Here is a 23,845-nt window from a genome sequence, read left to right as displayed (position 1 = left end):
ATCACGCGCCGACGTTCTCTTGGGCAGCTGCCGAGGGCATGGTGCACTTGCAAGGCCCTTATCAGAAACTGGTTGATGCTGCATCAGCAAGTTTCATCAAGCACCGAGACAAATCACATTCTTCAGCTGCGGCCGTTACTGTTCTCACCGGCCACTTCTTTGGGCCTCTCAACACGCCGACTGTCGAGGTCCTGGTGCGAGGCATATTGAGATCCTGCCGGCGAGTCGCCGGCCATCGAGTGGTTCCCACTCAGTCGTCTCTGGACCAAACACTGCCAAATCCCGACCATGCCGAGGCCTGTCCGGCATCAAGCGACGACGATGATCACAGGAGATCATGCTTCGAAAATGGAAGAGGAATCCTGGTTTCATATGACCATCGCGGCGATGCGAATGACGATATAGACTCTGCGATGTATTATCATGCAATAATTGCCTATAAGCCAACGGCAGACAACGACAACCGCTACAGCATCGCATCCGGGCTCCTCCTGAAGTCAGTGGATGACAGCATGGCCCGATTTGCGCGTGTCGGATCCGTGAAACACGTTCCTCCTGATCACACATTCGTTGACATTCGAGTACCACTCGGAAACGAGCGAGATCTACCTGCCTGTAATTATGACGAGACTACGGGCGAACAGACTTTCTATATTATTTGAGGCAAACTTTCATCAACGCAAACTCTCAAGAGACCGACACACGCGGCGCTTGCTTCTTCAAGTTGGGTGCTGGCTCGATTAGTCGAAATTCCCAGATCATGCACAGAATGGGCTTCCATTTCGACGGGCCAATTCTCTCCGTACTTTATTGGCATTGTATTTTTTTTTTAAAAAAAAAGCTGGGTCTTGAGCGCTTGGCACCGTATGAAGGCGCCATGTATGTCCTCGGACGTTTACGGAATAGAAGCGAACCAACATATGTAAAGCTATTAAAACCTTTGAATATAAGCTTTATGTTAGGGAAGGAATAATTACCACTCGGCTCATAGTCTAGTAGTAATATAATATAAAGGAAAAATATAGTATGGTTGAAGCTATAGTTATATTACTAGTATATTTTTATATTAAGACAATGTTACTATTATGTTGAAATGATAGTCTTATAAACTTAATTTAACCCCCCACCCCGGGTAGGCAAACTACTAAGTGGTCATGCTGAGACTTCCCCTCGTGAATAAACTTCAAGCTAGCCAACTATACATTTATGCTTCGTCTCCATGCAACCTTACCAGCGCTATGCATTCTTCCAAGCACCGTACGTAGATCGATCATATGCATCAGCCATTCATTCCATACTTAAAACTACATGAGATCAAAGCTTGATCTTTTCCATCTGCCGCAGCTTTTTGCCATACTTGTAGAACACTATCGGCAGCGGGATCATAATCGCGCACAGGAAACCCAGGAGGGAGTTGCCCCAGCCCAGTCCCAGCGTGTCGTACATCGGAGGGCCGGCAAGCGGCAGCAGGGCGCCGACCAGGCTTCGGAGCTCCGTGTTTGCCGCGATGGCGGCGGCGGCGTACATGGGGTAACAGTCGACAAGATATCTGAAAGTGGTGAGTCAGCTCTGTACTATTGCAATGGACCCTTTTTTATGGGGCGTAACGAAAGAAGGCGAGCGCTCACGTCGTGATGGGCAGGAAGAGCCCCATGATACCCGTGCCGTACGGGATAAGGCTGAGGATCGGGCAGATCCAGTGCACCTTGAAATGAGTAGTCCAGCCGTACCAGAAGAAGGTGATGGGCAGCAGCCACGAGAAGCCGATCGACATGGCCAGCCTCATCTCGGGCTCGAACTCGCCATTGTTGGCCTTGGCGAGCTTGATGACCGACTTGTCCGAGTAGAGCGTGATGACGATCCACCCCAATAGGGTCCCCACGCCCAGGCCGAGGTAGACCAGGCCGACGAGGCCGGTGTTGAAGCCGTAGGTCTGTTTGAAGACCGAGGGTATCGTCGTGAAGAGGAGGTAGAGCGTGCCGTACGTGAACGAGATGTAGATGGTCAGGAGCAGGACGATCGGCGACAGCACCAGCATCTTGAGAGGCCTGATCAGGCCGTTGATCAGGATACGCTTCTGCGAAAGCTTCGGCCCTTGCGTGTTGTCGTAGCAGCTGCGCAGGTCATCGCGGCCGGTCTCCTTTCTCAGCCGCTTGACCTTCTTCTCGATGATGATGCGGTGGCTCGTCTCCTGGTTGAAGATCTCGATGGTGCCGGCAATGATCACAGACACGATAAGGACAATCCAGAAATCCCACCTCCATCCTATGGTTTCGGCGATGAAACCTCCAATCAGGGGACCAAGGATCGGACCTATTGCCCAAGTCGTTAGAAGATACTCTAAGTTGGGGTTGCATCCGAGGATACACAACGCAAGCCAGTGCAACAGCGGGATGCCCTTACCAATCAACGGCCCAAACGTCCATATGCCCATCGCGAATCCTCTCTGCTCCGGCCGGAACAAGTCCCCAATGACAGCGCCGCCGACCGTCAGACACCCAGCACCCCCCACACCACTAAAGAAGCGGAACACAATGAGGGCGCTGATATTCGGCGCCAGCGCGCACCCGACCTGCCAGCAGCAGAAGAACGCATTGGCGACGGTGAGCACGGGCCGGCGCCCGTAGATCTCGCTCATGGGCGCCATGACCATGGGCCCGACGACGTAGCCGAGCAGGTAGATGCTGACGGTCATGGAGCCGACGATCTGCTGCGTCTCGCCGAACTCGGCCATGAGCGAGGCGATGCCGGGGGACAATATGGACGACGCGAACGGCGTCACGAGCGTGATGGTCGACAGCAGGCCCACGAGCAGCCACTTGCGGAACGGCTGGAAGTTGAGCGGCATCGCCGGGTCGTCCTGCCCGTCCCAGCCCACGACGCCCGCGGCCAGGTCCGTCTGCGGCAGCGGGTCGCGCCTGATGCCCTCTGCGTCCCTGGCGCGGCGGCCCGAGACGGCCGAGAGGACGCGCGACACCTTGGACTTGATGCTGCCGCGCGTCTCGATCCTCCGCAGGCTCTCGATGTCGTGGACCTGGATGGGTGGTTTGCCTGGTTAGTGCATACGTCCGCACGTGCCAGCCGTTTAAGTGCCGGTTTTGGTAGCATCATTGATGCGGGTGAGGCCTACCCTGCTCAGTTGGCGGTCGAGGTCTCGCCCCGGGATGGTCTCCTCGACGTCCTCGTTCTCCGGGTCCACCTCGCCGCGCTCGGTCGAGTGGCCCGAGCTGCTGCTATATGCTGATGCAGCCTCGTCACGGTCTCCGGTCGACAAACGGCCCTTTTTGTCTCCTGATGAGCCCGACTCGTCTTCGTGTTCGGCCTGGTGGCGCTTCTCGTCGATCTCGAAGCTGGATCCCGTAAGCGAGACGGACACGGCATCTGTCTCCCGCCCCAAATCCGGCCTCGCCTTGCCGGCCTTGGCCTCGTCATCCTGTTTCTCCATGGTGGTCGCTGCTGCGGTGTTGGAGCCTCGTAGGATGTGAAATCAGCCCGGCGGCGGCGGCGGCGGCGGCGGCAGCAGCAGTGCTGGGAGTCTTGCCCAGAGTCCACCGCAGAAGGATAAGCAAGAGCGATGGAGGATTCACAACGACACGGGAGAGGCAGACTGGGCGAGAAAATGTATGCAGCAGGGTCTCATAAAATGTGGGGCGTGACTCTGCTCAGGGGCCGAGGACGCAGTGAACGGCATTTTGCTAGAGTCCGTAGGAGCATAAGCTGATAGCACGAGAGGGCGACCTAGCCATGGAAAAGCAGACCAACAGGTACGGAGTGGTGGCACAGATCGGGAATAATACTCAAGTGCCCCAGCTTGAAGGGCTGTTAACGCCGTCGGTATTAATAATTAGAGGGGGAGGGGCCCCTCCCCCGCGGGATCTGCCAACATTCCCCCCCAAACTGGGGAGGATCTCTCGGAATGAAGCCCCGGAAATAAGGTATAGTGTGGTCGCTGGCATGCCGGGTGTCGCAAGGTCCTTGGAGGACGTTCAAAGTCTGGACTATCGACCTTTAACGGCTGTACGGCTCCGCATAGGCGCCGGTGCGGCTTCGGCTGCTCGCCTCGAAAGCCGAATCGCGGTCGGGGGGTGATCCCTGCCGTTGCAGACATGCTGGCCTGGTCATAAGCTAGATGGCGTGCGCTTATGACTATTCGCATTTGTCAGAGTCTTGATCGTGGTCCAAACCCTTGGGGCCAAGGGCCAAGCCGAGCCTGTGGCTAGACTTGGCTACTGGCTAGCGGCAGCCACAATGCAGCATTGTGCGAATGGGGGTGTCGGTACTGTCGGTACTGTCGGTGAGGGCCAGAGGGCCAGAGGGCTTGCTCGTTATTTCTCACTGGGCGCTGTAATACGCACTATCCTGTATTCATCCTATGGGTACGGCAAGGGAGGCGGGCCGTTGGGCGGGCAGGGACCACTTTGGGCGATTCAGTGATTGGCTCTAATTCGGTAGGAGTGCTGAAATTGCGAGTTGGTCGTCGGGCTTATTAGGGCTGTTTGATGGAACGATTTCGATAGGCCGGATTAACCGCTGCCTGGGTAGTATATCTATCCGTATTGGCGCACTCAGCAACCGACCCAGCTTTCATACACAGTAGTATCGTCCAAATTGAACGACGGCAAATTCCTACCTACCAGCAGTCGTTTGTGTCACCATGCAACGGGCTTCGCAGGCATCGGAGTTCCCGATTTCTCCAAACGGCCGCGAGAGGAGAACGGAGCCGTGGGCCAAGGGCCTCGTGACGAGTCATGGGTCTCTCACCTATTCTTCCACGTATTCGACTACGTGTAAATAAAGAGAGGGGAGGCTAACGGGCCAAGCTTGCAGAGGCGAAGACGTGTTCGCCCACAAGTGCCATATGCGAAGCTCTCACCAGTCGTCGCCCCTTATAAAGCCCCTTTTAACTAGGCGCGTTGTACGTGCGCTAACCTTACAGCCGGCAGAGCGTTCACCCCAGTCCCAGTCCGCCCGACCAGGGACCCTCGTACTCCTGGGAGAGGGAACACGGGCGAGATCTTGATGCCAGATGGGACTGCATCCGACCTCACTTGGGATTTCATCTTTCGGACCAATACGCAGCAGGGCGATGACCAGGAGCCTCCTACCTGGATAGTGACGTGGAAAATATCTGCCAAACCTAATCGTGATCAAGCTTTGACATCATTCCTCCAGCCCCAGAGTATTCTGGCGGTCCGGCATTCGCGTGGTGTTTACTTTCCCGTGCCCAGATTGGGTTTTGTTTTCTCCCCCCACCCCGTCCGCATAGCCATAACCTTGACTGTGGTACACGCAATTACGGGCGACGTCACATCGACTGCCCACTTTCCCAGGACGTTCCCACTCCGGGGCACGCCCTGAAGCCGAACCTTAATCCAACACGGGACACCTCAGCCGCGACGTTTCAAACCCCCCTCTCCCGCTCACCAAGGAGAGACGCTACGGCGGCAGATGGTGCGCCAGGCCGCTGCTTTCTATTGCTCACTAATAATCCTCCGAGGAGACACCAGCACCCAACAAACAAGCCTTGGAAACCTTGTGAGTCTGTGACCCGCCGTGAGCCCGCCGGAAGGGGGGGGTGCAGATCGTCCGTCCTAGTCCTGTCACCCACAAAGCCAGACCAGACCACCTGGGCAGCCAACCAGCCCAGCCAGCCCGGCCAGCCAACCACACAATGTCGAACCCGCCGCCCTTGGCGATCCCCGGTCGCTTCGGCGTGCCCAACACGTCCGGGCAGAAGGTCAACAAGGCGTGCGACCCGTGCCACATCTCAAAAACGAGGTGCATACCGGATCCACTGTCGCCCACCAACTCGTGCAAGCGGTGCAGCAAGAACGGGAGCTCCTGCGTCTTCTCGCCCATCGGGCCCAGGCGCAGGCCCGTCCGCTCCAAGAACGACCGCATCGTCGAGCTCGAGCGCCGCGTCAGGGACATGCAGCTCAGGCTCGAGAAGCAGGTCGAGAAGCAGGTTGTCGAGAAGCGGGCCGCCGCTACTGCTACTGCCACTGCTACTGCCAATACTACTAGTACTAGTAGCTCAACCTTGGGTGAGCCCGGCGGCGAGGCGGACCGGGACGCCCCTCCCGGCCCCGAATCCTTCGCCGAGGCTGCTCCCACTCCCACTCCCACTCCCGGCCCCAACAGCCACCAACACCAACATCCGCCACCCCACAAGCCCGCGCCTCCCTTTTGCTTCGCCCCCGCCCCCGCGTCCTGGGCCCTGGAATATGCAGCCACCCGTCCCGGGTCCGAGTCCGGGTCCCACGAGACCGTGGGTAAGTCCCGCGGCGGCTCCGTATCATGTCCGGATACTGGAGAAAGCTGCCCGTCAACCGTGTCAGACGCCGCCGCCGACTCCCCAGAGGACCCCAAGGAGACCCCCCAGGGCCGCGGGTGGCCCGACGTCGTCGACCGCGGGCTCATCACCCTGAGCCAGGCCGACAAGCTCGTGAAGCGGTTCCGCCAGTTCATCCACGGCCGGTTCCTGGGCTTCGGGATCCCGGACGGCTACCCGACCAACCAGTCCCTGCGGCGCGGCAAGCCCGCCGTCTGGCTCAGCGTGCTGTGCGCCGCGTCCGTCGGGTCCGCCGAGTTCCTCTCGCTCTACCCCGTGTTGTCCGGCGAGATGGAGAAGCTCCTTGATGACCGCGTGGGGGAGCACCTGGAGCCCGACATCGACGCCATGCAGGCGCTGAGCATCTTCTTCATCTTCCACAACGACCTGTCGCAGGCGCTGCGCGAGAAGATGTTCCAGAGCCACAACGTCATGATCAGCATCATCGTGAGGCTCGGCAAGGCGTCGAGCAAGCACAACATCCCCGACGGCATCCCGATAGACGAGGCCGACGTGACGGAAAGGGACCTGGAGCTGTCCAGGCTCACCCTCCTGTGGCACTGGCTCAGCTTCACCGTCGCCCTCAAGGCGCGCCAGAACGTCCTCATCAGGCCTTTCCACCTCGTCAGCTCAAGCCGCCGGATACTGGAGACGAGCTCGACCCAGTGCGACATGTCGCTGGTCCAATGGTCCAAGCTGTCACAGGTCGCGGTGGACGCGGCTCTCGCCCTGTTCGACGGCCATGACCGGGCCCAGGGACTGAGTGACGACGACAGGGACAAGATTATCCAGAACTTTGAGAGGAAACGCAGGCAATGGCTCATCAACTGCCCCTTCGACCTGGTCAACGGTGAGTGTCTGTCTGTCTGTCTGTCCGTCTGGGCAGAAACGACCGGGTCCCGCTGCTCATGCTAACATTTCCCCAGAATTCCTCATGCTGGAGTACCACCACACCGCCCTGATGCTCACAGAGGTAATCTACCCAGCCGGCAGGGCAGACTTCCAGCTGCGGAGCCACGGCCTGCCCTCCCTGACCACCCCGGCGCAGTCACCAGCCAGCCCCGGCACGGACTGCTCAGAAACCAAGCCAGACCAGGACGTGCTGGCGCCGTACAGGATCGACTACACCAAGAAGTGCATCGCCGCGGCACACGCGTGCCTCGGCCTCGTCGTCTCCCCGCCCGTATCACCAGGGATGACCAGCACCAACAGCCTGGCCGACACGGAGACGCTGCGCTACTTCTCCAACGTGCCGTACTCGCGGCTGCTGTACGCGCTGCGCTTCCTCATGTTCGTCGCCCACGACATCTGGCGCACGGGCAAGTACGACGCCGTCGACATCGACTCGCTGCGCCCGGGGTACTACATCGAGGGCGTCAAGCGCGTCCTCAGCATCGCCTCGGACGGCGGCCGGTTCCGCCCGCCATCGCTGTGGCTCTACGCCATTCAGACGCGCATCCAGCCTTGGTGGGAGGCCTTCCGCGCCAGGCTCGACCGCGACAGGCCGCCCCCGAGCCGCGCGAGGTCCTCCGGCGAGGTCGAGGGCACCACCACCGGCACCGTCAGGACCGCGACGCCCTCGTCGCCGTCGACGACCTCGGGGACGCCGGGCGGCCGTGCCCACTACAAGACGCCGCCGCCGCGCCGGCAGACCTCCGAGCCGCTGCCCCGGAGCAGCCACGGCCGGGCGGGGGTCTCCGCCTTCACGACGGCAGAGTCGTCGGTGGAGCCGCCGTCGCCGGCCGCCGTCCCGTACGACATCTTCTCGGCGAGCCACTCCATGGACTTCCTGATCCCTTTCAACTTTGTCCAGCAGGCACCTGACGTGGCCGCCGCAGACGTGGTGCCGAACCTTCACCCGCCCCTGGGGCCCGTGTCGATGACACAGCCCGACAAGATCTCGAGTGGTAGCGGCAGTGGTGGGCCGACGTCGTCGTACCCGGCCGGGGCGTGTGAGACATTACCGTCGGAGACATCAAGCAGTCTGGGCTGCTCTCTGGGGGCAGACCAGAGCATCCCGGCCGGAGGAGGTGGTTGCCCGGACGTCAGCAATGTTTTCGCGCCGCATGGCAACGGCGTCGGCGCCCTCGACGAGTTTCTGGGCACCATGGACCTGGATGCCTTTAACTTTGACTGGGGAGACTACGAGTCGTTGTTCCCCGGCGCAGAGGCCTTCTTGCCCGACCCGACCGTGCTGCCGCCTGGATCTACCCCATTCCTAGGCGGGGCTTCTGGTCTTGAGCAACCGAAGGAGGAGGATACTAATGGATCATGAGCGTGAAACAAATAACGAAACGGTTTGGCAAGTGTGTATTTTGGTTTGGTTTGTGAGTACGGGGCGTGTTACGGATATGGGGTCGGGGGCGTTTGCTTTGATGATCAATGATTCCATGTACACACCTCATCACCAGCCAACAAGCATTTCCCGAGCCTGGTGTCCTGGTAGAAGTTCGCATCTCTCATAATACAAATGTCGACATCAACGCCGGCGCCCACCGAGCAAGGGTTGATGTCATGGCAGTGGCGATGTAGCTTGAAAGTTGAGTGCGTCGTGGGCGAAAGATATTTATTGCTAGAAAGACTCATCCACCGTCAGCAGACTGATACTAGTAGTTCCCCTCAACCTTGGCGATCCTGCTTGCCGGGATAATGGGTGAGGCTTTGAAGTCATTGGTCTCCGTATTCCTTCCGTGGGGCGTAAGCAGCATGGCCCCGTTTCCCGCCGATCGACAAACTGACAAACCTCGGGACACTAATAAGGGCTGCGGAATCCCTCGGGCACTGTCGTAACGTGATCTCAAGTGTTGTCACCAATCATATCAGAGCCCAACAGGACTTGTCTCAGCACTTGTCTGGTTTTGATCTAGCGACCCTCGGTCGAGGGATTGCACAAGTCGATACAATGCACATCTGTAGGTAATTGTCCTCCCATCAAGAGGCACCTGAAATGCTTTTGATGGGGCCTCGCTGCTCATATCACATTTACAGGACAGTATTGAGCACATTTGTGACTTTCAGTAAATGCGAAGACATTAACGAGAATCATGGCTTGGCCCACCACCCCAGGAATGAACAGAAATGAAGTAGAAGTCAAAGTACCCCAATTGTTAGAACCAGAGAGTGAGCTTCTCCCGTGGTGATCGCGAAAGCTTGGAAGCTTTCTTGTGTAGATATAAACATCACCTCGCCTGGAGATCATAAGATGCGTCTGGCTAGTAGCATACCGACCGGGACCGGATGCCAGAATGTTATGATGTATCGGTTCGGACCCTTCTCACATCCTGTCTTTGATTTGCTACATGGCTGGTTTGGCTTTTCCTTGGCTAGCTGCAAGCTTCAACCCGAGCAAGCGTCCAACGGTATGCATGTTGCATTTTCGGGGGCAGGGGCAAGTGTGCCCGGCCGCCAAAATAGAGGGAGGAAGAGGACATATGTCATGTCAGGCACCGGGGCAAGGAAGGAAAAAATGCGTATACCTGTAGATAATACACTTCCGTATGCACTTCGGCGGAGGACGACACCGACACAAGTGACAAACGCCTGCGGGAGAAGAAGTGTTGGCATCACGCTGATAACGACTGACTGACACAATGGCAGTGTGCTGGTCCATCACTTGCTTGCAGATACTGACGCAAGGGACTCGGTACGTTGAACAACTCTGCTTTGCCGGAGAGGAAAAGAAAACAACAAAGAAAAAAGAAAGAAAAAAAGGTCTGATGTAAAAAAGTAAGAAAATTCAAAGAATTCAACGGTCTGCCGGCATGAAGTCGCGCAAGGGCGCTCGTGTTGTATGTCTAGGTCAGACAGCGGATGGATGCCTGCATGGATTGCGACACTGCATCCAGACCACTTGGTCTTTCTTTGCCTTGGCAGATCGGCCGGGGGCACGTGGGAGCTGGTATGTACTTGGCAAGTAGCCAGGAGAATTTTGGATGTTCTCTGGACTGGGGTCAGGGGACTCTAGTCCGAGACGTGTGTGAGTTGAACCTTTGTTGATGTGTGCAGCGAGACTCTGGCTGCAGCTGGTCGAAGGGCGGTGGCATGTTCCGCCGGTCACTTCTGTCTGGTCAAAAGCAAAGGCACCAAGACGGGCTGGCTGTCAGATGTGGCGGTGAGGATCTGACGGCCGTTGAGGCCCTGTGAGACGGAGGGGGAAAAATGAAATTAGACGCATCTCGCATCTCCTGGTTTGACGATCGGGCGACAGGGCTCAGGTCTTGTAGGCAGGCTTGCTTGCGGCCGGGCTTGACTGAGCTGATGCCATTATCTCGGAACTGGCGTCATTGGCCGGGCTCGAGACGTGAGTCTTGTCGGACAGCGACGACTCCCTGCACAGGGCTGATTTCTGTGCTGCAGAGGCCTGTTTTGTCCTCATCAGGGGTTCGTTTTCGTTGTGCTGTAGCTTAATTCTTGTCGCATGTACGTGAGTACATGTATACATATATATGTACGTACACACTGCTGTGACGGGCCAACCTGGGAACGGCAATGTCCGTCCGGGTTGGCGGTGCAGGTTGGCTGATATAACCAGTACTTAAGTAGGGACGAAGGACGAGCTGACCACCGCTGCGGCTGACCCTCCTCGGTCGACATTTATTTGACGTGTGTCCGAATCTGTGTGTGTTGGTCAGCACGTGAGAGTTGCCCGCCATCTCTCTCCTCTTTCTTCAATGTTCCCTCTGCGTTAGAGCCATCGAACGCGAGGCCATGGCACCAGAATCCATCAGCACCGAAATCGAAACACCAGTCACAGACATGGCGGTGGGTGCCCTTGCCACTGGGCAGGAGAGGACAGAGTTTCCCTTTCCCACACCCCCAGCATCTGATGATGGCGGCGGTGGGAAGAGAGAGAAGAAAGACGGCGATGATGGTCCAGGCGGCAGAGGAGGGGACGACGATGGCTGTAAGGGCTGCAGGAAGATACGACAGGACGAGGTGTGGAGGCTTCAACGGCAGAACAAGAGCATTGGTGAGTGGGATTTCTTGTTGATGTGGTCAAGTACTGAATGGGTGTGGATGTGAGAGTGCCTCTTTCTCTCTCTCTCTCCGCCCGTTCCTGCATTGCCGTGGTTCGCAACGCGACTTCCCTCTTCCAGCCTAGGCAGCAGGCCTGTCCTGTCCTGTCACCCACCCTGGGCAGAAGCCCAAATGCCTACCCCACGACCCACAACGGGAGCTTGAGCCTTGGGGACCACCTGAGCCCAGGTGGGGATCCCCCTGTTCCTGCCGGCAGATGCCGCCTGCAGTACCACAGAGTGGTTGCACCCTGACCTCAGCTCGTCCAAACTCCAATTCAGCTCATCGTCACTCGTCACCCCTCTGCACTTACACTCTACTCTTACACGCTCGCTGTCGCCACCACCCTCCTCCCTACCCCCACTCCCGGCTGCAAGCCTGTGACTGTTCCCTCTGCCATTGGTATATACCCTCAATTCCCCAAACAGTCGGTCTTGCGCTCGTTTGGCCTCCTGTCCTGGCTGGCCTGGTGCAGTGCCATCATCTGGCCAGAGATGATGCCTTGGTCGGCTCGACCTGACCTGGTCTGACTTGGCCTGCCTCGGTCCAACCTGGCCTCTCGCCTTCTCCAACCATACTAGGTACTGACTCCTGTCCCCCCTTCCCATCCAGCAGACGCCATGGCCTCCGAACCAAAACCGCCACAACCATCGACCACCGCGCCCATCACCAATGGCTTCTCGCTGTCGCATGACGAGTCCGACGCCCCCGTGCGCGTACAAGAGCTGAAGCACGACAGCTCCGTCCTCGCCCTGGCCGTCTCCGACAAGTACATCTTTGCTGGAACACACGACGGCGAGCTGATAGTCTGGTCGCTCGGCACCTTCGAGCTCGTCAAGAGGATCCAGGCCCACAAGCGACACATTCTCTGGCTGTTCCTCTCCGGATCCTCGTCCTCCACCACCCATTCCGATTCCTCCCAGTCCTGCCCAGACTCGACCTCGGCCAACTCGAGGCCACTCTTGATATCAAGTGCCGGTGACGCGCTGGTCTCCGTCTGGTGCCCCGAGACCTTCACCCGCCTCTACGAGATCTACAGCGTCGACCATGTCGGCGATGTCTTCTCCTGCGCCTACTCGAGCCAACAGGACACCGTCTATATCGGCGCACAAGACCAGTCCATCCAATGGGTCAGACTCAACGACCGCGAGCGTCGCGTGCCCCACAACAACCCCTCCCACCCCGACCAACGCCACCACCCTTTCTTCGATTCCAAGGCGCCCGGCGGAGTTAGCACACCGAGGAGGAAGGACAAAAGAGAGGAGCTTATACCAAAACCTGAGGCTACGCTCGAGATAGATCGCGGATCGGTCGGCAAGTTTGCCCATTTCGGGTTTGTCTACTGTATGATCATCGCGAGGGGACCGACCGTCCTGGTTGACTCAGACGAGGAGGTCCTCATAAGTGGCGGCGGCGATGGGAGTATCAAGTTGTGGCAAATCAAGCAGGACGAAAAATACGATGGGTACGAGGAGTGGGAAGCCTGGGAGAAGCGCGAGATCATGTGTCTGCGTGGCGACGATGACGACTTTGGCGAGTCTGTCTTCTCACTGGCCATCGACGGTTCGTTCCTCTATAGTGGCAAGAAGAAGGGCGTCATAGAGCTGTGGGACCTCGACACGAAGCAGAAGCTCAGGGTGATTAAGGGCCACCGCGGCGATGTCATGGCCCTCCAGCTGTCCTGGGGCTATCTTCTGTCTGGGGCCACCACAGGGTCGGCAGCAGTAAGTCCAGCTACGGCACTTTTCCCCAGCTCCTGCCAGCCGGGGGTTGTGTCCAAGTCTGACATTTCCCAGAAACACAGCACCGTCCACTCTAGCAAGGACCATCTCCCGCCACCGTCCAGTGAGAAGGTGAGCCAGAAATACCAATGTCTCAAGAGATGGACGGCCCACAACGGCAAGGTCCTGTCTTCGGCCTGCACCAACTATAATGGCGACCAACTTTACATCACTGGCGCCAACGACAATTCCGTCAGCGTCTGGCGCATCGAAGACGCGTGCGAGCAACCCGAGGACATAATCGGCAAGCCGGAGGATATGATGTTCGCCTCTCTCCGAGAGTTCGTTTCATACAAGACCGTCTCCTCCCGCCCCGAATTCGTCGAAGACTGCCGGAGAGGCGCTAGCTTCTTGTGCAATCTCTTCAAGCGACTAGGTGCAAAGGTGCATATGCTGTCTAGAGATGACCAGATACACAACCCCGTCGTTTGTGCTGTCTTCAGTGGGAAGCGCGAGCCGGCAGAGCAACGCAAGCGCATCTTATTCTATGGCCACTACGACGTCGTGCCTGCCGATCGTAATGCAGAAAGCAGGTGGACGACGGACCCCTTCCAGGTTGAAGGAGTGAACGGTTACTGGTACGGCCGTGGCGTGAGTGACAACAAGGGTCCCACCATGGCCGCCCTCTTTGCCGTAACAGATCTCCTCGAGGCCAAGCAGCTCGAGAACGACGTCATCTTCCTCATCGACGGCGAGGAGGAGTCTGGCAGTCGCGGATTCCAGGAGGCAGTGGTCGAGAACAAGGATCTCATCGGAAAGGTGGACTACATCCTCCTGGCCAACAGCTACTGGCTCGACGACGAGACCCCATGCCTGACTTACGGACTCCGAGGGGTCCTGCACGCCACCGTTTGCGTCGACAGTATCTACCCTGACCTTCATTCTGGTGTCGATGGCAGTTACATGGTCGATGAGCCCCTTTCCGACCTGACTCGGCTTCTGTCGACGCTCAAGGGCCCCAGGAACAAAATCATGGTGCCCCATTTTTATGATTCCATCCTGCCGCTCACGGCTGCCGAGGAAGCGCGTTATGAAGACATCACCAAGATCCTGAGCCGCCGCAACCCCGAGTCTGGAACAATGGACCAACTCAAAGCCGGTCTCATGGCACGGTGGCGGGAGCCAAATCTGACCATCCACAGGTACAAAGTGTCCGGGCTGGACGGCAGTATCGTCAGCGGCCATGCCAGCGCCACCATCAGTTTCCGACTGGTGCCCGGGCAGGAAGTAGACGACATCATCGCATCGCTCAAGTCCTTCCTGACGGAGCAATTCGCCCAGCTTGAGAGCAGGAATTCCCTCAGCATCAAGATCGACAACAAGGCTGAGCCATGGCTGGGTGACCCAAGTAACCAGATCTTCCAGACCCTGGAGGAGGCCATCATCAAGGTCTGGGGTCTTCGAGGCTCGACAGGGGAGCACGGCACCGTCGAGGTTCGGCAGAACTCACTCGGGGTTCAACAATTCCAAAAGGCTGGCACTGCGGACAAGGGCAGCATTTTTGGCGGGGGATATTCCGGGATCCCTGACATGGACGATCACAAGAACAACTCCTTGTCCGTCGACAAGTACGACGACGACGACGAGCGCATGTCTGCAGCGCCCACATTGCTACCCCGCGGGTCGACATCAACCTTCGGCCCGGCACCATCATCACAGTCCGCAGACGACGACGACAACGATGACGACGACTCCTCCGCGCCGCCCACGCCCTCGGTGTCCGACTTCCCAGCCCCCGCGCCGCCCGCGAAGCCCGAGCCCAGCCCCGAAGACGCAAACAACACCAAGGCCAAAACCACCACCACCACCAACGAACCCGCCCCGGCCCCCGCCGTCGTCAGGGGCCGCAAGCCGCTGTACATCCGCGAGGGCGGGTCCATCCCCGCGATCCGGTTCCTCGAGAAGGAGTTTGGCGCGCCCGCCGCCCACCTGCCGTGCGGCCAGGCGAGCGACGCGGCGCACCTCGAGAACGAGCGGATCCGCCTGCTGAACCTGCTCAAGAGCCGGGAGATCTTTGGGGAGGTCTTCCGCAGGCTGTGATCGATGTGGACGTCCGTTTTGTATTGCTGACGTTTTTGCCATGACTAACTAGTATTTATCTGGGCCGTCCGTCACCTGTCATAATTATCCGGGCATTTCATGTGGAGGGCGTTTTTTTTTTTTGGGCAGCTCGTGAGTTGGGTGCATACATAGCGTTAGATCTAGATCCGTGAGCTCTCGTGAGTAGGAGTGTGGATAGAGAGGGAGGGCCTGGCTGGCTGGGGTTCAAATATAGGTGGTTAATAAATACCGTGCATCTATCTGTCTCGTTGGTTGGGCTATCCGTCCATCCCCTGCGGCAGGCTTTCTTAGCTTGAAACTCGACCACGACAAGCTTTGTGGCCGAGATCCGGGCCGCACATGCACCACCTGTCGCATGAACCGAACCGTAGCGTTACTGTACCGTACCGTTGGGTTTGGCTTCCCTCACGCTTGCCCCTGGACCGGGGTGTGTGCGTGTGATGGCTGTCGACTATGGCAGCCAGGTCAGTCCACCGGCGTGCGGCCTTCCGAGACGAGACGTTGGACCACCGCATGAATTTACTTGTACGAACTTTCATCGACTCGCTTATTCATTCACATCCAACCTCTACGAGATGGTGACGATCGGAGGAATGAATAACGGGTGCTGAATTTCTATGATGTTAGCGTGGGGATGCCCTTACATCCACCAAACTGCCCGTCGAAATTGTCCAGTCCCTGAGATCAGGGCGGGCTTCTATCGATCGCCTCTTCCCCCATCAACTCAGCCCGGATAGTAACCCCATCATCATTGCCGGCCTCTCGCAACCAGGCAGGCCAAAGCCTCGCCATTCCTGGACCGGAGGGCAGGACATCCCAAACCCGGGATGTCGCTGGCCAGATCAAATGTCCCTCTTCAAATCTCGGCGATGGGCATTGGTCCCTTTGGCACTCGCCACGCTGGCAGTGTCCATCGCCCTTCACCACGGCATCGCAGTCCACACGATGATGAGGATGATGATGACGATGGACCTCGTCCATCCGCGGACGGGAGCAGGAGTACAGGCCCCGTACGATAATACTGCGCCCCCGCCGTTAAGACCAGACGCAGCAGCAGCAGCAGCGGCGGCCTTCAAGTACGACTCGGACGGCACCACTGCATCCCAACACCAACCCCCAAGTCACAGCCGGCCCGGCCTGAACTCCAGCACATACACGATAACCCCCTGGCACCCCCTCACAATCGAATACACAACCCTAACCAAACTCGCAACAATCCAGGAGGGCAGGCTCGAGATGGCACACCACCCCTCCCTCGGCGCCGGCCCCGTCCTCGTCAAGCGGGCCGCCCTGCCAGCACACGTAGGGTCGTCCATCGCGCGCGAGACGGAGGCCTACCGCCTCCTGCACGGCTGGGGCGTGACGCCCCTGTTCCTGGGGCACGTGGCCGAGGGCGGGGTGATCACTGGGTTTGTGGCCGAGTACGTGGGGGACGCAGAGGCGCGGGGACAGCAGGGAGGGGCGGGGGGTGAGGGTGGTAGGGGGGTTGGTACGGAGGCCTGCCTGGCTGCGCTCCGGCGCATGCATGGGCGGGGGGTCGCGCATATGGACGCGCACGGGGGGAATTGTCTGGTTAGGGGGGACGGGTCGGCTGTTCTTGTTGATTTTGAGCTGGCGGAGATGGGTTCGTCTGCGGAAGAGTTTGAGAGGGATTTGTGGGTTATGCGGTACTCTAGGATTGCTGAGGATCGAGCATGATGTGGAATGTGTGAACTGCCGGTGGGATTAAGGTATGTGGGAAGGTAACATCCCCGGCCCACATTCCGACAATCCCCTAAATCCAACTACCCTATACCTATATTTATATATATATATATCTATCCCCACTCTACCTATACCCCTCTATAACTTTATAAGGAATTTTTTTTAATTATTAAACTTTCTTTAAATATTATTCTAATTATTATAAAAAAATATAAAAAAGAAAAAATTTATAATATACTTATAATAATTAAAAATAAAATATTTATATAAAAAACTTTTAAAACTTAATATATTTTATATATTATATTATAAAACTATTTTTAATATATAAAGTAAATTTATTATTTATAAATTTTATTAACTTTTTAATCTTTAAAAATTAATTAATATTATTTTTAATTAATTAAAGTAATTTAAATTATACCTAACCTATTAAAAATATAGATTTTAATAAACTAAATAGTCTTTTTTTTCTAATATTTTTTATTAAAAAAATAGTTAAAAACTTTTCTAATTTATTACTTTATTTTTAAAAGTTATAAATATTAATAAATTAAAGTAAAATAATTAAAGATAATAAAAAATATATTTATATAATTTAATTTAATATAATTACTTATTATAAAGATTATTAAATTAAATAATTATTAAAATATTAATAAAAGAAAATTAATAAAAAAGTTTAAAATAATATTTATAATTAATTATTTAAAAATAATAAATTATTTTAAAAGAATTTTAATTTATATATATAAACTTTTTTATAAAGTATATATTTATTATAAGTTTTAAACTTTTTATTATTTTTAAAAATTAAATATATAATAATAGTAATTTCTATAGTTTTTAAGGATTATATAAACTAATAGTTTATAATAATAAAAAAGTTAAATAAAAACTTATTATAATTAAATAATTAAAAAAGTTCTTTTTAAATTATATTAAAAGATTTATTTAAATAGTATTTTTTATAATTAATAAATATTATATATATATTATAATTAACTTTATATAAAAATATTTTTAAATAATATTTATATTATTTTTATTAATTATTAATTTATATATATTTTAATTATTTAATATATTAATTTTTAATTTATTTAAAACTATTTTTAAAAGTATTTATAATATTAAAATAATTATAATTTTTATTAATAATTATAAAAAAGGTTTTTATTATTATTATAAAACATATATTAAAATCTTTATGAAGTTAAATATTTAATTTAAATAATAAACAATTAATTTATAATTATTTTTAAATATAAAGTTTTTAATATATATTTTATTAAAATTAATAAATTATTAAAATAAAAAAGTAAAAAAGTTATTATTAAATAAAATAATATATATTTTTATATTAAATAATATTTTATTAACTTTAAAGGATTATTTTAAAATTTTAAATAATTATAAAAGTTATATAATATAATAACTAAATATATTTATAATAAATATTTAAACTTTATATAATAACTCTTTTTATAAAATCTTAAAAATTATAATTAAAAATATTAATTTAATAATATTTATAAAAAAGTTTAAAAATTAAAATATTAATTAAAAGTTAATAAAATAATTTAAAAAAAAAATTTAACTTAACTTAAATAAATTATTTATAAATATTAAAATAATTTAATAAATTTAAATTAAAGTTAAGTAAATATTTTAAAAAAAAAAATAATTAATTAAAAACTTTAATTATTAAAAAGGATAAAATTATAATAATAATATAAATAAAGTTAAGATAAAAGGGTGGTTAAAGGAGGAGATAGTTGGATTTAGAGGACTATTGGAATGTGGGCTAGGGATGTTATATATAGCGCCTTTATTGAATGTAAGGTACTGTATATACTTGTTGAAGCTCTAGTGATTGTTCCGATACCTAATGTCAGCAACATTCTTCATGTTCTTTTAAGTGACCATCTTAACATCTTTATAATGCAGTTAATATCTCTCTGACTAGATTCCTGAATCTTGAGCTTTTATACCTTCCAAAAGGAAAATATAGTCCCCTCCTTTCCCTAAGAGGTTGTCTAACTGCTTAGCAGATAATCCCTAATAAAAGAAAGATTATCAAAAATAGAAATAATAGTTATAAAATAGTGCTATCAGTTTATAAACTTGGGTTGTAGTTTTGCTGTTCTAAATGGAAGTTTGACTGTTCCCAAAATCTACATTGTGTCGATACTGCTGAGATAGTCTTCTTATCTAGAATACTTACCCAGGAAGAGGCTCATGGCGCCTAAGCCTTGTTGCTACTAGACTATTTTATCAAGAGTGGAACAGCCGCCATTTTTCTTGACGTCTCAGGAGTGGGTATAAGACATTCGCTACTTTGGAAAACATCCATGTCACCTCACAAATTGAGATACACCATGGCCGAGCCATTCAAGCGAAACAGGAAGAGCAACCGACGCATTCCGATCATACCTCCAGGTTTGTGAAATCACACGGCATCGATGACATGATATTTAGCTACGACAATCACTACCCCCTCTTCACAAACGCACATACCTCCTGTCCGCAGTCAATGTGAACTATCTTCTCCACATCCTTGAAGTCGATCGAGTTCTCCTGGAGGACCTCGGGATTCGTCAAGCCCGCCATCAACTTCTGTATGTAGCCGACCATGGTGTCCTGACCGGCCATCTTGGCCGTGTCGCCGCCTCCCCAGCGGTCGGCCACGAAACTGGTCTGGAGGTCCTCGACAAAATAGAGCCCGCCAGGCTTGATGGCCTTCCAGAGATACTTCAGGCTCGTTATCTGTTGCACCATGGTGTGTCCCCCGTCGTCGATGATGATGTCGAAATCTTTGCCGTGCTCTTTCATGAACTTCTCCAACACTTTCGGATCGGCCTGGTCCCCCGTGGCAATCGTGGCGTCTTTGGTCTTTTCGGCCCACTTGTGTGCACAATCGGCGTCGTATTCCAGGAAGTAGAGCTCGACGTTGGGGAAATACTCGAGCCATGTGTAGTAGGATGCCCCCGGCCCATACGCCTGGCCACATTTTAGATCAGCGCCTCTCTTCTGCACCTCGGTGACTATTTTCAAGTGGCCTTGAAAGATACTCAGCTGAAGCTATCGGGGCCTGCCTGCTTACCATATCACACCCGAGCCCGATCTCGAGCATCTTGAGCTTCTTGTGTCGCAGGGGAGGAAAATAAACCTCGTACATGTCCTCGTAGTGGTGCGGGTCCACCTTGTCTGTGCCCTGGGCCATAGCAATCTCAAAGAATGAGGGCTCCTCGGGGGATTTGAAAGGCCAGATCCTATTTGTGGCACCTGAAATTACCGATCTCAGTTCCTCATTTTGTTCGGTCTGCTGGTGCACGAAAGCAATGATGAAAAGGAGGACTGCCACTGCCGCGAAGTAAATGAATGCGTTCTTGGGGGGTGCATGTGCGAATACCATCCTGCCTGCGTTGTGTCCAGCAATTACAAGAAAGTCGGAGGTCGTAGATTGAATCGAGCGGACAGGACAGACCACTATCCTTTTTCCCCCTGGGCCCGAATGAGGATGCGAACTCGATTTCTATGTAAGCAAGGGACTCTTGGGCTGCCCGGTCACACAACCGGTGCTTCTCCCTCTATGGGCACCTCTGGCCCTTTCAATGTTTCAGTCTCACCTTTCTTGGCACGCCGCCATTTCCACATTCCCAGGACGCGGAACTACGATCAAGCGCGACGTGTAGAGTCCTACTGAGCGAAGATTAGAGATGCCTAGGTAGAGGCGGGTCAATTAAGTGGCGTCAACGCCCAAGATTGGTACCGCACAATGAATCCAGAGGTTACAAAACAGCACTCCCTTGACAAGGGTAATTAATCATCCTCCGTGCTCGTTAGACGTTGTGCAGATCAAAAACCTCCCCTGATAATCGACTCGTCTGCCTTGAATGTTTTGTTCGGTTTTATGCAGCTCGAACAGTTTCCATTTCCACCCCACACCATTGCAGTTCACTGGCAATTCAGACCACGGCGCTCTACATGACCGCTTTGGGAGTCGTTTAGTCCCGCTGACTTCATCTAGAGAAGGACTGATCCGCTTCTCCATTGCCTATTTACTGTAATGACCAGGGAGCAAAGATGGCAACCAGCTTGTTCCACGCAACTTTCATCTCCAGGCTCAGATTGTGCGCAGATATTCCATTCTTGACGTATACAAGAAAAGTCTGCTCTCAGAAACTTCATCAACGGATCTGCATTGACGTGCTCGGGGTGTTGAAAGCAGAAGCAAACCTCAGCAGTCGTATCACAATAAGGACTCACACAACCAGTTCTATCAATATATCAAATTAGTCGTCACAATATCAACATAAATTCTGGACTCGGAGCGATACTATCAACGAGCTTTATCGGGTGTCCACTACGCGGCCACGATAAATTAGAAATAAAAAGTCTTTAAAAATATTTAAAATAATAAATTAAGTAAATTAAGTAAATTAAGTAAATTAAGTAAATTAAGTAAATTAAATAAATTAAGTAAATTAAATAAATTAAATAAATTAAGTAAATTAAGTAAATTAAGTAAATTAAGTAAATTAAGTAAATTAAGTAAATTAAGTAAATTAAATAAATTAAGTAAATTAAATAAATTAAATAAATTAAATAAATTAAATAAATTAAATAAATTAAATAAATTAAATAAATTAAATAAATTAAATAAATTAAATAAATTAAATAAATTAAATAAATTAAATATATTAAATAAATTAAATAAATTAAATAAATTAAATAAATTAAATAAATTAAATAAATTAAATAAATTAAATAAATTAAATAAATTAAATAAATTAAATAAATTAAAGTTAAAATTTAAAAATATTAAAATTATTTAAATTTATTATATTATATCATTATTATAAAATATAAAACTTTAAATATTATTATAAAATTATAATAACTTTTTAAATATAAAGTTAAAAGATTTATAATTATAATTTTTAATTAATTTTTATTTAATTATTTTATTATATTATAACTTAATTTAACTTTATTTAAACCTTTTAAATTTTTAATATTTTTTTAAAGGAGTTAAATTTAAAGAAAAACTTTTAATTTTAAGTTTAAAATTTTTATAAATTTTAATTTCCTTTAAATTAAACTTATAATTTTTAATTTATTTTAAAATATATTAATTATTTTAAATATTATTAACTTTTTTAAAGTAAAGGTTTATTTTTATATAATTATATATTTAATTATTAATAATTATATTTTTTTATTTATAGTAAAATTATTAAAACTATAAACTTAAATATGTTATATAATAATAAAGTATAATTACTTTATTTAAAAGTTATTTTTAATTTAATAAATTAATTAAGTAATTACTTTTAAGTAGTTTTATTTATAATATAATAAAGTTAATAAATAAGTATTTATTTAAATAAAGTTAAAACTTTAATTAAAAGAATAATAATTTTATTTTTATTTATTTTAATTAATTTAAAAATTTAAATTATATAATAACTTTATATATAATATTTAATAATATTAAAATTAAATAGTTTATAATTTATAATAATTTAATTTTAATAAATTAATAATAATAATTTAAATAAATATAATTTAATATATTAATATAAAAATATTTTTAATAATAAATAATATTATAAATAATTATAAAATTATTATAAAAGTTTTATATAATAAATTTAATTAAATTAATTTTTAAAAGATTTATTATATTTTATTTTTAAAACTTTAATTATTTATTTTAATTAAATAATAAAATTAAAAATATAAATAATTTATAATTAAATATTTTAAAATTAAAATATAATTTATTTTTATATTAAAATATATTTTATTTTATATTTTAAATTAAATTAATAGTATAATTCTTTTAAATAATACTTTATATTATATATAAAATTTAAATTATTTAAAATAAATAATAAAAGTTAATATTTATTTATTTAACTTTAATATTTATTTATTTAATAATTTCTATAAATTTATTTAATATTTATTTTTAATAATTTTTATATTTATAAATACTTTTAAATTAATATTAAAGAATATTATAATATAATTTTTTAAATTTTAATATTTTAAATATAAATCTTTTAATATTATTTTAATATATTTTTAATATACTTTTAATATACTTTTAATATACTTTTAATATTTTAAATATTTTTAAACTTTTAAATTATATATATTTAAATATTAATAAATTATTAAAAATAAAAGCTTAAAATATTAAAAAGTTAAAAAGTATTAAAAGTTAAAAATATATAATTTTTATTTTATTCTTTTAATATTTATTTTTAATTATTAATTATTTAATATTTAATTAATATTTTAATATTTAATTAATATTTTAATATTTAATTAATATTTTAATATTTAATTAATATTAAAGATAGTTTTATAATTTATAATAAAAGGTTTAAATTATTTATAAAGAATTATTAATTTAAAATTAAAGTTACTTAAAGAATAGTATAAAGGAGGTAATAAAGTTATAATTTTATATTATAAGAGGTATAAAAACTATTTAAGTTAATAAAATAAGTAAAATATATAAACCTATTAGTTAATTTTATAAGTATTTAGCTTATAATTTTAATAATATTTAAATATATATAATTTAAAAGTATATTAAAAGTATATTAAAAGTATATTAAATAGTATATTAAAAGTATATTAAAAGAATATTAAAATATATTAAAAGGTATATTAAAAGTATATTAAAATATATATTAAAAGTATTTTAAAAATAAATTAAAAGTATATTAAAAATATATTAAAAAAGTTTAAAAAAGTTTATATTTAAAATATTAAAATTTTAAATTAATATATAATTTTATATAAACTTTATATATAAAAAGTAATATTAAATAAGTTTATAAAAATAATTAAATTAATAAATATTAATATTAAATAAATAAATATTTATTTAAATAATAATAAAAGTTATTTTATTTTATTTATTTTATAA

The 23,845-nt window shown here is 47.8% G+C and overlaps 4 protein-coding genes across 4 annotated transcripts; 2 read left to right on the top strand and 2 right to left on the bottom strand.

Moving 5' to 3' along the window:
- Positions 1–1,042: 1,042 nt before the first annotated feature.
- Positions 1,043–3,959, bottom strand: KVR01_012583 (uncharacterized protein). The gene is made up of 4 exons (XM_044785275.1): positions 3,131–3,959; positions 2,404–3,034; positions 1,629–2,313; positions 1,043–1,549 (listed from the first exon to the last, which is right to left on the bottom strand). The coding sequence occupies exons 1-4, from the start codon at positions 3,443–3,445 to the stop codon at positions 1,315–1,317; spliced, it is 1,866 nt and encodes a 621-aa protein (XP_044638394.1). The 5' UTR covers positions 3,446–3,959; the 3' UTR covers positions 1,043–1,314.
- A 650-nt stretch (positions 3,960–4,609) lies between these two features.
- Positions 4,610–8,950, top strand: KVR01_012544 (uncharacterized protein). Its single transcript, XM_044787518.1, has 2 exons — positions 4,610–7,181; positions 7,258–8,950. The coding sequence occupies exons 1-2, from the start codon at positions 5,672–5,674 to the stop codon at positions 8,604–8,606; spliced, it is 2,859 nt and encodes a 952-aa protein (XP_044638355.1). The 5' UTR covers positions 4,610–5,671; the 3' UTR covers positions 8,607–8,950.
- A 1,761-nt stretch (positions 8,951–10,711) lies between these two features.
- On the top strand, positions 10,712–15,428 carry KVR01_012659 (glutamine amidotransferase subunit DUG2). The gene is made up of 3 exons (XM_044784020.1): positions 10,712–11,300; positions 11,963–13,071; positions 13,144–15,428. Exons 1-3 carry the CDS (start codon positions 11,039–11,041, stop codon positions 15,166–15,168), a joined length of 3,396 nt encoding a protein of 1,131 aa, XP_044638470.1. The 5' UTR covers positions 10,712–11,038; the 3' UTR covers positions 15,169–15,428.
- A 3,958-nt stretch (positions 15,429–19,386) lies between these two features.
- KVR01_012681 (uncharacterized protein) lies at positions 19,387–20,311 on the bottom strand (the record flags this gene model as incomplete). Its single annotated transcript, XM_044788276.1, has 3 exons — positions 19,387–19,742; positions 19,812–19,896; positions 20,000–20,311. 3 exons carry the CDS (start codon positions 20,309–20,311, stop codon positions 19,387–19,389), a joined length of 753 nt encoding a protein of 250 aa, XP_044638492.1.
- Between the last annotated feature and the right edge of the window lie 3,534 nt (positions 20,312–23,845).

Source organism: Diaporthe batatas (assembly GCF_019321695.1).
Source record: "Diaporthe batatas strain CRI 302-4 chromosome Unknown Contig00020, whole genome shotgun sequence".
NCBI lineage: Eukaryota > Fungi > Ascomycota > Sordariomycetes > Diaporthales > Diaporthaceae > Diaporthe > Diaporthe batatas.
This window is presented reverse-complemented; position numbering and strand designations above follow the sequence as displayed.